Source organism: Hyaena hyaena, unplaced genomic scaffold (genome assembly GCF_003009895.1).
Source record: "Hyaena hyaena isolate Hyena2069 unplaced genomic scaffold, ASM300989v1 scaffold_1416, whole genome shotgun sequence".
Lineage (NCBI taxonomy): Eukaryota > Metazoa > Chordata > Mammalia > Carnivora > Hyaenidae > Hyaena > Hyaena hyaena.
This window is the reverse complement of record NW_024082048.1, coordinates 202,835-220,379: the sequence shown is the minus strand read 5'-3', so window position 1 is coordinate 220,379 and position 17,545 is coordinate 202,835. Positions and strand designations below refer to the sequence as shown.

The following is a 17,545-nucleotide window of genomic DNA, read 5'->3' as shown; positions in this document are numbered from 1 at the left end:
AGACAAATGTAATTTGCTATGCAGTTACCTATGTGTTCATACTTCTGGGAATAAATGGCAAAAGTTGACTTTAGTAATGGTCTTTCCATCTTATGTTCTTGTGAACCCTTCAGTGGTAAATCTTTAGGAATTCAGTACAGTTAATTAAAATGGAAAGATCTGTCCCTTATACCAAGTGGCATATTCAATTTTATCTCACAGAGATGGTTGACATTCATCCACTCACCCTTCCATCTCTAATGGCGGAAAGATTGATCTAGTGACAAAATATTTTCAGTGTTTTGTAGAAGGGAGCAGTGTGTCTCTGTACACTTGCTGTCAACTTCTGGAGGAGCTAGGGGTGCGGAGAAAGGTGAGTGTGTGTTGTGCGGTGTCCCAACAATTAGAGTGCCTTAAATCAGACTTCACAATCATCAGCCTTCCTCTAAGTTATTCAATCCATTTGATTCTTAAAGGAACTAAGTTTAGAAAATGGTGTTACGTACCTTTATGGGGCTTCATTTCTACAGAGAGAAAATTTGAAAGTTGATCTGTTTTTATGCAGCTGAAAAAAAAACATTCTTGCAGAATAATGGTAATCAAAGGAGAAAGTCATTACAGGCCTCTTTTCAGACCTGTTCACAAACCTAGTTTTAACATGGGAGTATCTAAAATAGGAGCACATATTTAATTGGGCCCACAGGGATCAGTGTGGCTACTGGGTAGTAAGGAATGAACTTGTGGCTAAGGGGAGAGTGCAGTTTTCCCCTAAAGGCAATCAACTGCAAATAATAAAATATACATCACTGTGCAGGTTGAATAAATCTCAAGGCTGCCAGATTCCCTCTGTCTAGAGGGTCATGATCTTGAGCCCCTTTCCACTGGCCCTAGCCTTAGCCAGGTACTCCTCTCTGAGCACAGAATACAGTCTATTCAACACAGTCACCTGACAAATGATCACTTTATGTATTCTAGGTACATTCTACTTCTCTGGTATTCTGAGATCTCGTCCACCCATGACTTTTACATCCCAATAGAATGTGACATTGGACTGCATCCTTCTTGGTAAAAGAGGTACTGCTGTACTTTTCCACTCTCTCTCGGCAACCTCTTGTCTGAATAGGGTTGTTAATCTTTTCACCAGAAAGAGAAATTAGGGAAAGTAGTTTTTAAAAAAAAAAAAAAAATGCAGTTGACCACTGAACAAGATGGGTTTACCCTGTGCAGATCCACATATTCATGTGGATTCTTTTCAATATAGTACAGTACCATAAATGTATCTTCTGATTTTAACACTGTATTGTCCCTAACTTACTTTATAGTAGGATACAATATATAACACAGTTAACATATAAAATGTGTGTTAATTGCTTTGTTATGTTACTGGTAAGGCTTCTGTAAACAGTACACTACAGTAAAGTTTTGGGGAAGTTGGGGCATCTGAGTGGCTCAGTCGGTTAAGCGTCCAACTTCGGCTCAGGTCATGATCACATGGTTCGTGGGTTTGAGCCCCGCGTCGGGCTCTGTGCTGACCGCTCAGAGCCTGGAGCCTGTTTCAGATTCTGTGTCTCCCTCTCTCTCTGACCCTCCCCTGTTCACGCTCTCTCTCTCTCTCTCTCTCTCTCAGAAATAAAACATTAAAAAAAAATTTTTTTTTAAAGTTTTGGGGAAGTCAAAAGTTACAGGCAGATTTGTGACTGCATGGGGTCACTGCCCCTAACACCCGCAAACTGTTGAAAGATCAACTCTATTTTCATTAAACTCGTATAAGAATCTTTGATTCCTAATCTTAAGAGCTGAGAGTTTCATTTTTAGTAAAGGATAGTGTAACATAATTTTATAACGATTGTGAAAATTGCTACAAGAGCATTTCATAAATACAGCCAAATCAGAAGGGCTCTTCTCTCTACCTTGGGTCCCAAAGCCTTCTGTAGTATCCATCCTTCTGTAGTATCCATGTTTGACAGAAAATAAAGAAATCATGAAGGCTTATTTGCATAAAAATAATAATACTTAAAAATGTTTATCCCCTGGAAGTTCTAGAAAAGGAATCATCAGATGAATTTCATGTGAAACCAATGCTTAAGACTTGCTCCATTCACAAACATCAATCCTGTGCCAACTGCTAATTCTTAAAAAAGACATTTGTTAAAATTTAAGAAGCAAAATTACTTGATTTTCCTTCCAGAAAAATAATAAAAATCATTATTTTAAAAAACTACTAGATATGCATAAAGATCTTTAGCAGAAGGCAAAAACAGAGTAAAAGGGGGAAAAAAAGCATACCAGCAATAAATCTTTATTGGAATTTTTTTTAACAAAAAATAATTTTTAAAAACAAAAGCCTCGGCATGTAAACAAGAAAGTAAATAAAGTTAGTTGGCATTATTATATACATCCAAGAATCAAAACAAATTCTGGGTTGACATTCCATAATCCAGTAAAATGTTTTGACCCATCCATCCATGTTCAGGGAAACTATTTAATACTGTAAACAATGCAACCTTGTCTTTAAACATCATACAATGTTTTATGAATTATATAGTTTAACTTTTCCTTCTTCCCACCAGTCCAAATGCCACATGGTACTAGCCCTAAAATGGATTCACGTTGTCAATTTTAGACCAAAATGTCCATCATCAGATGTTGGCCTGGTTACACCTAAGTGATCTCCTCCAGGGTGTTTATGGCGGGATGTGCTAGAACCCATCTATTACAACAGAACTCTTTAAAACTAACCTAATCCTAAATTCTATCTCTAATGTGCCACTTTGTTTTTTCTCACTTTCTATAAATAAATACCAAAGTAACTTCACCTTAAAGAATACGGCTAATACATTAATACACATTTAGGCAGTAATTTCTGACAAAGTTGTAGTTTATTTGCCAAGAAAAAAATGCTAATTTTTATTTTAAAATTTAGGTCAAGTATTGTGATAGTAGTGTTAAACTAAGAATGATGGCTTCCATTTAGAGTGTTCAAGATACACATTTAATGATCAGAATTAATCAGATATTAAATAGCTTACATGGGGAAAATTTTCTCAGTTCTTTGAAGACCGACCAAAATATAGTCTTATTACTATAAAATGTTAATAATTATCTTTTTTGCTAATTATTTTCATTTTTATAAGCTTTTACAAAAAAAACCAGGATAATTTTTCTGAGGCCTCAATATTAATTTAAAATGTAATTTTTTTCTGTCAGTTAAAATAGTTTAAAGATGTGCACAATATGTGCTGTTTAAGGCAAGTGCCAAGCACATTTTGAAAGGTAATAAACTTACCAGAATGTTCTCCCAAAGGGGGAAAGAAAAAAAAGGAAAAACTCATGACAGTTTTTAAGACAGATGTTTATATAGCACTCTTCTTTTGGGTCATTTAAAAATAATTTGGCAGCTGAACTGCCTATGGTCATAACATGTATCACTCACAAAGGACAAGCAACAGATACAGAATTAATGATATATTTTTAATATTTTACAAGTGTCTTTAGTTGGTGCCTTGCCTAGTGGCATTTAACAAGATTTTTGTATCCCGTGTAAAAACACATAGAACATAAACACTAAGTAATGAATATAATTCCTCTATGCCATGCAGAAAAGGAGTCGACTTTTTATACATCCTCGCTCCTAAATAGTTCTAATTAAAATCCAAACTGTTCCCATTTTTGCATCCTTGTGGTTCTTTGGTAAAAGATTCAAAATAGCCATGGGTTAGGAAACAACTGTTTGCTCATGGTCTTCATTTTTGCAAATAAATGTATTTTGTAAAAGGAATCTCCACTGTGTCTGATTTATACTAAATAACTGTATGTAAGGAAAATATCATGATTTTTCTGACTAATCTACTCCTAAAGCTTTGAGTTGCCGTTCAATCTCTTCATCGGAAATTGTAGCCTTTGAAGTAGAGGCAGATGGTAAGCTTCGGGCAGCTGATGGAGCTTTGGCCATCTGTATTAAAGAAAGGTAAAGGGGAAAAATGTGCGTTATCAAACATGGGGCAAGGACACCAAGAATGTGTTTCAAAGATGTTTACATTCAAACAAATATAAAATCCTTCATCTAACAGGAAAGGTCAACTTAATTAAAGTGACAAAAGCGGTAGAAACGCTTTCTGAGAAAAGACATACCTTTCCAGAGATTTCAATTCCAATTTCATCAAGAACTTGATTCACAATATCTTGGCTTTCCTCTTCATCATCAGAGCCATCAAAGATGTCATCAAGTGTGTCATTGACTTGGGGAGAAGGAGAAAAACAAAGCAGTTACTTTCAAACAGATTTCAAGTTAGATTTACAGTTTTAGAAGGTGGTCCAACAATGTGTACATATTTGTATATTATGTAAGGGCAAACTTAGGAGAATCTTTTCAAATGTTCGTCAAGTTCGCTTATACATTTCTGGATTACTAATCTGGAGTAATTTTTGTTGCAACACAAATTTTCCTATAATAAAACAAGTCTATCCTGATTTTTAAAAATGCATCTTTAATAAACAACAACTATATGAAATTCATAGCTAAAGGTTTAAATTTTTTTTTTTTAAGTTTATTTGAGCAAGAGAGAGTGAGGGAGGGGTAGAGAGAGTGAGGGAGAGAATCCCAAGCAGGCTTAATGTGTCAGCTCAAAGTTGGGCCTGACCCCATGAACCATGAGAATGTGACCTGAGCTGAAACCAAGTGAGCCACTTGGCTCAACCGAATGAGCCACTCAGGCACCCCCAAAGTTTTAAAATATGATTCCACAAATTTTATTCATTGAACTAGTAGCTGTTAAATCTGACCATGGAAGAATATGTAGGAGTCAAATATACTGTAAATATTTCATAGACCATTTACTCTGCTTATACCTATAATTATATTTTCAACTTTCTTAAATTTACATTCAACATGTAGGTAAAATATTCTAACAAAGTCTAAGGTTCAATATTTTATTAAACTTGTGTAAAGAATGATGTTCAATTTAACCTTGTAAAGATTATTACTACTATATCCCTCTCTTCCTTCCCTTCCCAAAGTATTTAAGGAAAGCCTTCTCTACAGAAAGTATCATGTTATTATGCCTGGTTTATCCTTGAAACAAAGGGCCTAGAATGTTGTACCAATACAGTTAATGTATAGAGGGAGAAGAATGAAGACCTTAAAGTAGTCTACACTTAAGCAGAAAAGAAAAAAATCAGATTGTGGTAACTAAGAAAGAAAGATGATTATAAAAGGGAAGAGATGATATCCAACTGGGAGAAAGTAACATGTGAGGTGGTTCTTGAAGGATGCAAGGCATTTGATCAGAGACAGAGGGAATAGGATGAGCAAAGACTTGGTGGAAGATAATAGGGACATATTCAAAGAAGATTAAGTTCTGTTGTGTGCATGAACAGAAAATGGTTAGGAGGGAAAGAAGTAAAGCAGCTGGACCATAGTCATTCTCCTGATTACTGGGGGATGCCCACAAAGGAAGACAGACAGGTAACCTAGTTTATCTCCTTGTAAGCATGCAGCTAATTGCACTCCTGGTAAACAGACTAATATTTGCCAGTAAGAGTGTCCTTGTCTATGGAATGTTGTTAGGATGTCCTTGGTTTAGGGCTGCTATAGTAAACAAACCTACAATATATGACTGTATGTGCCATCACTTCCTAGAAAATATCAGATAAGACAGATAACCATCTGAGGGATAAATTTAAGATGTTTCACAACCTAAATGTTTCTTCAATAGGAGATGATATGCAAACCTCATTAGCCACATCATCTATTATTCTGGGTCAAAGAGCTTATGTCTGATAGGGGAAAAAAGATCTGGGGAATAATTTGGGATGTCCCAGCCTTCTCCTCGTTTCACATATGCATCTTAATTGCTGGTATCCTTGACAATATTAACAAAGCTCGATACTGGTTAAGACCTCTGTTTGGTATGAACATGATTTGACAATTTGATTTTTTGTGTTAGCTCAAAAACAAATTTGTAAATGGTAATATTAAATTTAAGGACAAAAACATGGAATATCATCTCTGAAGAAATAAAAATGTTAAGACTTCTATCAGAGTTTCAATTCTTCCATTTAGTACCTTTTCAACTTGTGGAGACTGTCATTTTACCGCTGCAAAATAAAGGGGCACGATTTGAAAATTGTTTTTGATTTACATCTGGGGATTTTATTTTGTAGTCAGCAAGAAGCCACTAAAGGAATCTTATTGGCATGCTCAGAGGTAAGTTTCTGGAAAAATAATTTAGCAGTTGTACTACTCCGATGCTAGTGAAGTAATAATGGAGTTGGGGAATCCCGGTCAAAGTTTCTAAGGGCCCCAATAAAGAAGCAGCTGCAGAAAAAAAAAATGAAAGAAGGGAATAGAGGAGAAAAAGGAACAGAGAGGTGTAATCAGGGATTAAAAGAAGAATGCTTTCAGAAAAAGCGTGAAAAATTAACCATCTATATATATATTTATATATATTATGTGGTTATATACTATATATGTATATGGTTTTATATGTATATATATAAATACAGATTTCTCAAAGATCCTTTCCAAAACTTGAATGTGAACAAATTCTGGAGTAGCAGTGTACCACACAAATTTTCAACTGGAAAAAGATGTATCAATTTAAACCTTGAATCCTTGAATTTACCTTTAAATATTAATGTTAGTGTAATTTAGTAGGTTATAGAAGAAATGAGTAATTACCAACAATTACTATTCTTTCACACTCATTTGCAAAGTACTAAAATAAAAATGAAAACTATGATAGATAAGAGTTCTAAGTAAGAGCTTATTGATTCTCTTCATTATAGCTTAATGGAAAAGTTAATTCCTCTAAGATCTGCTCACACCTGTGCCATCACTGGAAACCACATGAACTTGCTAGTACTGTAATCATTATATAAATGACAATTCTCACAGTCATTAATAATTCACTAATGATGTTTCAAAAAAGTCATATTTTTCCAAAGATTCAAAGTCAAAGCTAACAAACTTTTTGAACTATCAAAGATACACATACAACTTCATTAACTCCTAAAAAGAAAACAGATATTCTTAATTTGAATACTTGAACAGTGATGAGTTTAGTAATCCTGATAATTTCATCAGATACTATTTTATACACCACATGCCATTAAATTAAAATGCTGGTAGCTATGCAGAACTAATCTGGCATAGCTCTACATAACTGTAAAACAATTAGAAAATATCTTTGCAAAATAATGATACCAGTTTTGACATAGCATGTCAGGTAATTATTCATTGTTGACCAGAAGCTCTAACTGCTAAAATAAAGATTGGGATAGTCTTTCTGGGAAGAATTTGGTAGTATAAACCAAAAGCTTTATAAAAGTTAATACTCTGAGAAGTAGAAAATGTAGACAAAAATAATACAGAAACTTTTATCAAAGGATTATCAAATACACTACAAATTTTAAAACAGTCTTAATGACCAATGTAAGAATGGTGCAATAAATTAAGATTGATATTATTTAATATTGATGTTATGCAGGATTAATGCCATTTTAAAGACTTCAGAAAAGGCTTAAGGTTGTGAGTACATGTGTATATCATACTATCATGTTTTTTAAAAGCAAAAAAAGGTTCAAAATTGCACATGTAAGAGGATTAACTACTATAAGATATGGAGAAGTATAGGAAAGAAACACAACAGTAATAGTAACTATATCTGGGAGGTATGATAATGGATTTTTCAAAATTTCATTCCTTCATAATCTCTATATTTCTACAACATGCAATTAGCTATATTCAAAATTTGGGAGAGAAAAGAAAAAGATAAGAACAAAAGAGCTCCATTATCTCTACCTCCACTAAAAACAGACATCTTCTACAGTATGAAAGAATCAACACAACTCTGAAACTAGGACATTCATACCAGGAAGAATTATTTTATTCACAAGTTGGTTTTGGTGCCCTAATCTATAAAGTAAAACTGCTGAGGCCAATATGGCATAGAAATATGGTATATCATATTTTACATTTTTCCTTCCACTGAAGTTGGATAGAATTTTGAGCCTTATACATTGCCAATTTAAAAATGCATTAAGCTAAGCGTCCGACTTCAGCTCAGGTCATGGTCTTGTGGTTGGTGTGGTGAGCTGTCAGAACAGAGCTTGGAGCCTGCCTCAGATTCTGTGTGTGTGTCTCTCTCTTTACCCCTCCCTTGCTAGTGCTCTGTCTCTCTCTCTCAAAAACAAACATTAAAATGGTTTTTATTAATTTTAAAAAATGTATTAGAGTTAAAATATAGACATCTATTCAGAAGGGTGCTGTATCATTTTTATCAACATTTGTGCTTTTATGAATTAGAATATGAGGTTTCTGGGGGTGCCTGGGTGGCTCAGTCAGTTAACTGGTAGGACTTTGGCTCAGGTCATGGTCTCATAGTTTGTGGGTTCAAGCCCCGCGTCAGGCTCTGTGCTGACCACTTGCTCAGAGCCTGGCACCTGCTTCAGATTCTGTGTCTCCTTCTCTCTGCCCCTCCCCTGCTCACGCTGTCTCACTGTCTCTCAAAAATAAATAAATGTAAAAAATAAAATAAAAAAAATATGAGGTGTCTAGTAAATAAACCTGGCTAACTCAAAGATGAAAAAATTGTAAATTTCATTACAAATTATTAAACTTACTCATTTCTTCAGTCATTTCCATTTTCATGTTCTCCTTCTGGAAATTCTGCATTGTTTGTAACGTCTTCTGTGGATCCATCTTCTTGTTAACTGCTTGCATGGTCTTTAAATATAAGGAAAGATTTGTGTTGGCTATATAACTGGGAAAATTTTATTATGAAATAAGTTCAAAGGGAACACATCAAATTAGATACATGTTATACATCCTGCCACAAACAAACAAGAGTATTAAGTATTCTAGAAAAAAATGAAATATTTGGAAACCATCTGCTTAACTGTTGTATAATAAAGACCAGGGTGAAAAAACTCATGAACAGTAGGGGAAAAAAAGTAATTAAAAAACACTGTCAACAACAAAAACATCTATTGCTATTCAAATGGGAAAACTACATTTGCCCATTATGTGCCAAGCAGTTAATGACTAAATTGAAAATAAGAGTAATTTAAATTGGACAAAATTTGTCACTAAGCTTTTGATGTTTAAATGAAAAAGGACACACAGCATGAATACTTAAACTGTTAACATATTTTAAATCATGGTTTAAAGAAATGAACAGAACACTGAGTTTTCAAAAATCTGTAAAAAGAATTCTTACCTTTTATATTCACAAGTTATTTCATTAAAAGAGAGAAATGCTATCTAGAATGGGCAAAATATTTATACATATTATACACAAAATGTACACATACATGTATATTACATACAGTTAGTTAGAATTAAAAAAGACACTATACAATACAAAACACTTAAGTTTCAAAGACACCAAGCACTCTTTTCTCAATCTGTATGCAATGCTGCAGCAAAAGTAAACTGTAACACTAGATTTCCCCTATCCGTCTCCAAACCACACACACCTCTCAAGTGGCTTTCCATTCCTCTTAGGATTAAAAGCCAAATTCCATAATTCTGAGACCAAACACCACTGAACTCTGCTTAACGAGCTAGTCCTATTTTGTACCGCTGCCCTTTAGCCACACTGATCTCACTCATTATAGATGGAATTCTCTATTTACTGACGTAAATTATATTACTTTATTTGCATCTTAATAATATTAACGATGATGATAATGATAACAATAAAGCAGTAAATGCCTATATAGCCTTAACTATGTGTCAGACCCTGTACCTAAAGCATAATTATTCACATATAACATTTAAAGTTAAAAGACATTTAAACCTGACAAATCCTTATGTACTAGGCACCACCATTTTCCTTACACTATAAACGGAGAATGAAGGCACAGAAATTAACTTGCCGAAAGTCCCAAAGCTACTGGATAGAAGTGAGATTTGAACTGAAGTAATCTGCTCCAGCATGTATGCTCCTAATCACTATGCTGAACTACCTCTCAAGTGAGCTGTTTTTGAAACAGACTATCCAGTTTAAGCCCTTACCTGGTTCTGCTGTCTACTTCATACCCATCATTTGTTACAGTTCCTACCTCTAGGGTCTAAACAAGTATTTGCTGAATTAAGACAGTTCTAAAATAATTAAGTGAAAATTCCAGTTCAACCATCTCTGTATGGCAGGACCATATTCAGTACCTTTTCCTAACCTACTACCTGTAAAAAAAAAATTGCAAAATAAGTAGTTTTCCCCTTAACATTATTGAAAAGTTACCCAGCTCAACTGTGTGATCATCACACATGATATTTTCCCAAATTAGATGTTTAGTTCTGTCCACTTGTGAAACAAAAAAGGATAACAAAAGTTTTGGCCCTTAAGTGTGTATTTTTCACTGTAAAATGTCAAAGATCCATCAAGAGTAAGTTAACTAACAGAACAAAACTTATACTGAAACTTCCTCTATTTTTTTTTTAAGAACATAATGTGTCACTGTACTTTCTGCACCTAAAATGGGAAAAATCTATTTTTGTGTGCTCTGTAATCTAAAAAAACAATGATAGTTGCTCCTCATTATTTCTCGAGTCCATATTTGTGGATATGCCTACTCATTAAAATTTATTTGTAACCTGAAACCAATACTCAGAATGCTTTTTTGTTCCTTTGTGGACACATAGAGAACGGCAAGACATTTGAGTTGCCCAACATGGTTGTTTCCAGCTGAGGTCAAAAAAGGTGACACTGCTTTCTTGTCTCAACCCTCATACTATAAACAACTATCCTTACTGTGGTCTATTTAGTGCCACATTTTTGTACCTTTTGTTGGTGATTCTGCCATTTAAAACGGCCCCAACCATAGTTCTAAAGTGTTGTGTAGTGTTCCTAAGCGTAGGAAGCTATGAGGTGTTCGTGGAGAAAATACGTTTTAGCTTTGATTAGGCATGAGTTCAATGTTAATGAATCAGTAATACTTATTAAATATGGTGTCCTTCAACAGAAACACACATTAAACAATGTTAGGTATAAGTTGGTTGACAAAAATGTTGTCCCTAAAGGCTCACAGGAACCTAACCTTGTATTTCCCCTAGGAGCAATGATTCAATATTCGCTAACTCAGTGTTCCCAACTTACAGAACATTAACCATTCAAATAACAAGAATCAACTGTACATACCATTTTTTCTAATATGAACCTCATACTTTCTCTTGCTCTGTGGCTTTCTTTTCTTTTGGTCTCATATTCAAATACTTCTCCTTCCTTATATTTAACACCTAGTGATATTTTTCAGACCTAGGTCTTCTGCAAAGTCTTTCAGATCACCCAATTCAAAGATCTGAACAGTTCACTGAAATTCAGCACACACTGATGTATAGTGGGTAGTTTCCCCATTAGAAATAGCTTAATGTCCCTGCTCCCTACTCCCATCACACCCCTAACTGAACTATAAAACCTTTGAGAACAGGGCCTTTGTCTTAACTGTCTTCTTATTCTTCACAGTACTTCATATACATCAAGGAGCTCATTATTTATTAAAAAATCAAAAAGCTCAATTCCTTTAAACTCCACAGTGAAAACATTTATTTTTTATACAAAGGGCATAAGTTAAACATAAGTTCCTGTCAAAATTAACTGTTAAGTCCTTCTGATTGAAATCGTATATCCTTCTGACACATACATGAAAATGAATCAAGAGGAAATTATTACTCAGAAGTAATCAAAACTTCTAGCCTAATGAAATAAGACCAAAAATCTTCTGGCCATTTAAGGGGAAAAGCAAACAATACTTTCAGTCAATTTAAAAAATTTAGAAGCTACATGCGAACTAAGGACAATCAAAATGTTCTAACAGAAGAAATTTTATAGTAAAACAAATCACTAAAGAATTTATGTACACCTGAATCTAATATACTATTTTAAGTTAACTATATTTCAATTTAAAAAATCTAGAAGTAGTTATCTGGATTATTATAACTCCTTTTACTAAATATTACATAGATTCCATACTCCACATACATCAGGAGATACTTGTAAATCTGATGTGAATGCTGACATTTAATATCTTAGATAAAACTATAAATGTAAGGATATAAGGTCGCCACTTACTTTTGCTGTAGTAGACATTGCTCCCGCCATCTTCATCTGGGAATTCATCACTTTTGTTTGTGTGGACATAGAAGTGACTTTTGAACTTACAGCAAAAGTTCTTGTTTTCTGTTTCCGTAGATGTACAAGCTGTTTGGCTAAAACTCTACATGCTTCTTTATTACCAATCTTAGCCATTTTCTTAATTTCTAATTCCTAAGAAAGGAAATAAAAAGAGGGGAATAAAATCATTGGTAAGTAGTTCCCAATGATTTACTTCAGAAGAAAAATCAAACACGCATTGTATACCCCTTTCTCCCTGAACATGAAAAGAAAAGGTGGTCATAAAGTCGTAGAGAAAGAGTAATTGGAGAGATCAATTTATTCTACATGTTTACATGGGAAAGACACAACTAGTACCTTCATCAACAAATACAAAGCAAGTCTACAAAAACCATATTCACAAGGAGCCTCAGGAGAAAATGGAAAAGCTCAACCCAAAAGTCAGTAGGATAAAGAAAAAAAAGCCCAAAAAAACAAAACAAAAAAAAAAACAAAGGGGAAAAAAAAAAGAGTTGGTGGGACAGAGCAAAAAGCACAAGGGTAGATTTAAAGCTAATTATATAGACAATTACATTAAGTGAGAAGGTTCATCTAACACCTTAATAAAAGGCAAGTTGTCATTTTAGATAAAAACGTAAACCCAACTATATGCTATCTCAAGAAACCAACTTTAATTACAAAACCAAAGCTAAGTAAAAAGATAGGAAATATGTTCTATATAATTATTAAAATCTGAAAATCTGGAGTGGCTACATTAACATCAGACAAAAAAAAACTTGAGAAAGGAATATCACAGGAAATAAAAATGGGCATTTCATAATGATAAAGGTATCAATATATAAAGATGTTAAAACAATCCTCTATGTGCACGCACCTAAGAACAGTCCTTCAAACTACGTGAGGCACTGGGATGCCTTGGTGGCTCAGTAGGTTAACCGTCCAACTTTGGCTCAGATCATGATCTCACAGTTAGTGAGTGAGTTCGAGCCCTGCACTGGGCCCTGTGCTGCCAGCACAGAGCCTGGCACCGCCTTTGGATTCTGTGTCTCCCTCTCTTTCTGCCTCTCCCCTGTTCACTTTCTCTCTCTCCCCTTCTCTCTCTCTCTCGAAGACAAATAAACATTACAAAAAATTTTTTTATTTTAAAAAAATATGTGAAGCACAACTGATAGAACTGAAAGGAGAAACAGACAAATACGCAATTAGTATGAGGAATATCAACAACTTCTCTCTTAAGTACATTGCTATAATTGTTAGAACAAGTAACAGACATCTGTAATGATAAAAATTTATAAAACACTATCACCAACTAGACCTAAACAATAGTTTTAATAATTCCATCACCAACAGAATACTCATCTTTTTTTACAAGTGTACACTAAGAAAGAAGAAAGAAAATCACCAAAATATGCCACATTTTGCATCAGAAAACAAGGCTCAAGGGGCGCCTGGGTGGCTTAGTCGGTTAAGCGGCCGACTTTCGCTTAGGTCATGATCTCGCGGTTCGTGGGTTCAAGCCCCGCGTCGGGCTCTGTGCTGACTGCCAGCTCAGAGCCTGGAGCCTGTTTCAGTCTGTGACTCCCTCTCTCTCTGACCCTCCCCTGCTCACGCTGTCTCTCTCTCTCTCTCCTAGAAATAAATAAAACATTAAAAAAATTAAAAAAAAAAAAAAAGAAAACAAGGCTCAATAAATTTAAGAGGACTGAAGTTATACAAAGTGTGCTCTAACCACATTGAAATAAAACTGGAAATCAGTAAAGAAAAGGAAGGAATATCATAAAGAAGCAGAAATTAACATGGTTCTAAATAAGTCATGGGTTAGAAAAATCTCAGGAGAAATAAGAGAATATTTTGAACTTAATAAAAAGGAAAATGCAACATATCAAAATGTGTGGTGCTACAGTTAAAACAGTTCTTAGAGGGAAATTTATAGCATTAAAGCTTATATTAGAAAAACATGAAAATCTCATAAGCTTCAAACCAGAGAAAGTAAAAAAAAAAAAAAAAAGTGAAACAATAAACACAAGGAAAAAATAAAAACAAAAAGAAATCCAGATAATAGGAAAGAAAAAATACAGAAAATTAATGAAATCAAAAGGCATTTTTGAGGAAGGGGTCAAGATGGTAAAACAGTATGGAAATTTTTTTTGCCTCTCACATCCATAAAATACAGCCAGATCAACACAAACCATCCTTCGTACCTAGAAAACTGATTTGATCAACACAACACTGCACGACTTGAACCGCAGAACTCAGCAGGTACATGGTGCAGAGAGGTGAACTGGGGAGGGGGGGGGAGCCACGGAGAGCAGGGAGCTGTTTTTGCTTGCAGAGAGAGGATGGAGATGGGGCAGGATAGTACAAGAAAAGCACCCCCCCCCCAAAAGGAGCAGAAGACAAAGTAGAAAAGTGAAAACAGCCACAGGGACTGAACAAAAAAGGGAGAAAGGAGAAAGGAGAGGGTTTAAATTCTATTAAGACTCTATAAATGGGAGTAAAGAGTCTGAAACTCTAGCTGGCGGTGCTCTGCTAGGAAGAGCAACTCCCCAGGAGCAGAGTGAGGTCCAGGGGGGCTCGGGCCACACAGGGAGAGGCAGTTCCCTGCTGGAAGGACATTCGGCTGTGTGGCCACCCCACAGCCAAAGATCCTAGCAGACCCCAGAGAAAACCACATTCACTGGTGCTGGAACAAGGAAATGAAGGGTGAAGCCTAGTGCCAGATGTGTGTTGTGATTTTCCATAATCCCTGAAACGCTGCTGCTACACTATCGCGTGAACTTTTTCTGGGGTGGGCTGACACGCAGCTGCAATCTCTGGGCATCAGCGGCAGCAGCACGGTCCAGTGAACGTCCCTGGGTGCAGCCAGCACCCAGCCATTGCTTGGTGAGACACTCCCCCAGAGGGTCTGGGTGGGTCAAAGCCATAGTCCCTCAGAAGTGAGGGGTTGGGAAACAGCCGCATCTGAGATAAGACTCAGGAGGGAGGTGCCTGACAACCTGACTGCTTGGTCATGGAGAGTGTAAAAGTGAAAAGTGGATGGAAACCAGAGACAAAGGATGGGTGAGCAATTGCTGGCCAGGGAGAACAGAGTTCCAAAACTAGAGACTGGGTAGCTGGATGACGCCATTTTCACCCCTCCCGTGGATGTGCATACACACCTACGTGCGCCACAACAATCCATCCCAGTAAGCTAAGCAGTGCCATTTAGTGGAGAAGAGAGCCATTACACTAAGCCCTGCCCAACTAGGCCAACCTCGCTCTTCAGGGACACCACAGGTCTCTCAGCCTGCCTTGTTAATGGCCTATAAAATCCTTCACAGTTTGACTTCTAGTGGAAACCAATGTAATTTCAATCATATTTCAGTCTGTTTGCTGGTCTGCTTATTCAATTTTTTTCTTTTTCCTTTCTTATTCTTGAATACAGAAAGAGAAAAATGTATTTTCCATTTTCATTTAATATATTTTCCTTTAATTTTTTTATACTATATTTTTTACTTAAAAATTTGTTTAAATTCTATTTTACTTCCATCATTTCATTTTATTCTATTTTAGTGTATTCATTTTTTCAAATTTTCAAACGTTTTCCTTTTTTCCTTCCCTTTTTTCTCTAATCTTTCAAGTTCCTTTCAACAACCAAACCAGAACACACACAGGATCTAGCATCATTTATTTGATTTGTGTGTGTGTATTGTTGTTTTTAATTCTTTTATTTTTTTTACCTTATTAATTCCTTTTCTTCCTTCAAAATAACAAAGGAATTCACCCCAAAAGAAAGAGCAGGAAGAAACAACACCCAGGGACTTAACACAGATACAAGCAAGATGTCTGAACCAGATTTCAGAATCATGATAATATTAACTGGGGTTGAAAATAGATTAGAATCCCTTTCTGCGGATATAAAAGAAGTAAAATCTAGTCAGAATGAAATAAAAATCATATTACTGAGCTGCAATCTCAAATGGATGCCACGGCAGCAAAGATGGATGAAGCAGAGCAGCAAATCAGGTGATATAGAGGACAACCTTTGGGAGAATAATGAAGCAGAAAAAAAAAAAAAGGAGAGTAAGGCAAAAGAGCACAATTTAAGAGTTAGAGAAATCATTACAAAGGAACAACATCAGAATCGTAAGAGTCTCAGAAGATGGAGAGAGAGAAAAAGGGATAGAAAGATTATATGAGCAAAATCATAGCAGAAAAGTTTCCTAACCTGGGGAAAGACACAGACATCAAAATCCAGGAAGCACAGAGGACTCCCATTAGATTCAACAAAATCTGACTACCAACAAGGTGTATCATAATCAAATGCACAAAATACTAAGGCAAGGAAAGAATCTTGAAAGCAGCAAGTGGAAAAAAAGTCCTTAACCTAACAAAGGAAGTCAGATCAGGTTTGCAGCAGACCTATCCACAGAAACTCGGCAGGCCAAAAAGGAGTGGTAGGATATATTCAATGTGCTGGACTGAAAAAATATGCAGCCAAGAATTATTTATCCAGCAAAGCTGTCATTCAAAATAGGAGAGATAAAAAGTTTCCCAAACAAAAATTAAAGGAGTTCGTGACCACTAAACAAGCCCTGCAAGTCATTTTAAGGGGGATTCTCTGAGGGGAGAATAGACAGGGAGGTGAGGGGGGAAGGCCAAAAGAAACAAAGACTAGAAACGACCAGAGAACACCACCAGAAACTCCACTCTACAAGCAACATAATGGCAATAAATTCATATCTTTCAGTACTCTAAACATCAATGGACTAAATGTTCCAATCAAAAGACACAGAATAACAGAATGGATATGAAAACAAGTCCGTCTATATGCTGTTTACAAGAGACCCACTTTAGACCTAAAGACACCTTCAGATTGATAGCAAGGGTATGGAGAACCATCTATCATGCTAATGGTCGACAAAAGAAAGCCAGAGTAGCTATACTTACATCAGACAATCTAGACTTTAAAATAAATACTGTAACAAGAGATGAAGAAGAGCACTATATCATAATTAAGGGTCTAACCACCAAGAAGACCTAACAATTGTAAACATTTATGCTCCAAATGTGAAGCATCCAAATATATAAATCAATTAATCACAAACAAAGAAACTCACTGATAATAATACCATAATAGGAGGGGACTTCAACACCCCACTTACAGCAATGTATGGATCATCTAAACAAAATATCAACAGGAAACAATGGGTTTGAATGACACACTGTGACACACTGAGCCAGATGGACTTAACAGATATATTCAGAACATTTCAGAACATAAAGCAACAGAATACACATTCTTCTCCAGTGCACATGGAATGTTCTCCAGAATAGATCACATACTAGGACATAAATCAGCCCTCAACAAGTACAAAAAGACCAAGATCATACCGTGCATATTTTCAGACCATGACACTATAGACTTGAAATCAAACAAAAGGAAAAATGTGGAAAGAAAACAAATACTTGGG

At 35.5% G+C, this 17,545-nt stretch overlaps 1 protein-coding gene across 2 annotated transcripts in view; it reads right to left on the bottom strand.

The window, feature by feature from the left end:
- Positions 1-3,214: 3,214 nt before the first annotated feature.
- The window catches only part of CHMP2B (charged multivesicular body protein 2B), a 35,331-nt gene continuing 21,000 nt past the window's right edge, over positions 3,215-17,545 (bottom strand). For both annotated transcript variants that reach the window (XM_039223645.1, XM_039223646.1), the window contains 4 exons: positions 12,051-12,245; positions 8,602-8,704; positions 4,111-4,217; positions 3,215-3,931 (listed from right to left, as the gene is read on the bottom strand). In XM_039223645.1, coding sequence (XP_039079576.1) covers positions 3,821-3,931; positions 4,111-4,217; positions 8,602-8,704; positions 12,051-12,245 — 516 coding nt within the window. In that variant the 3' untranslated portion in view covers positions 3,215-3,820. The remainder of the gene's footprint in view (positions 3,932-4,110; positions 4,218-8,601; positions 8,705-12,050; positions 12,246-17,545) is intronic.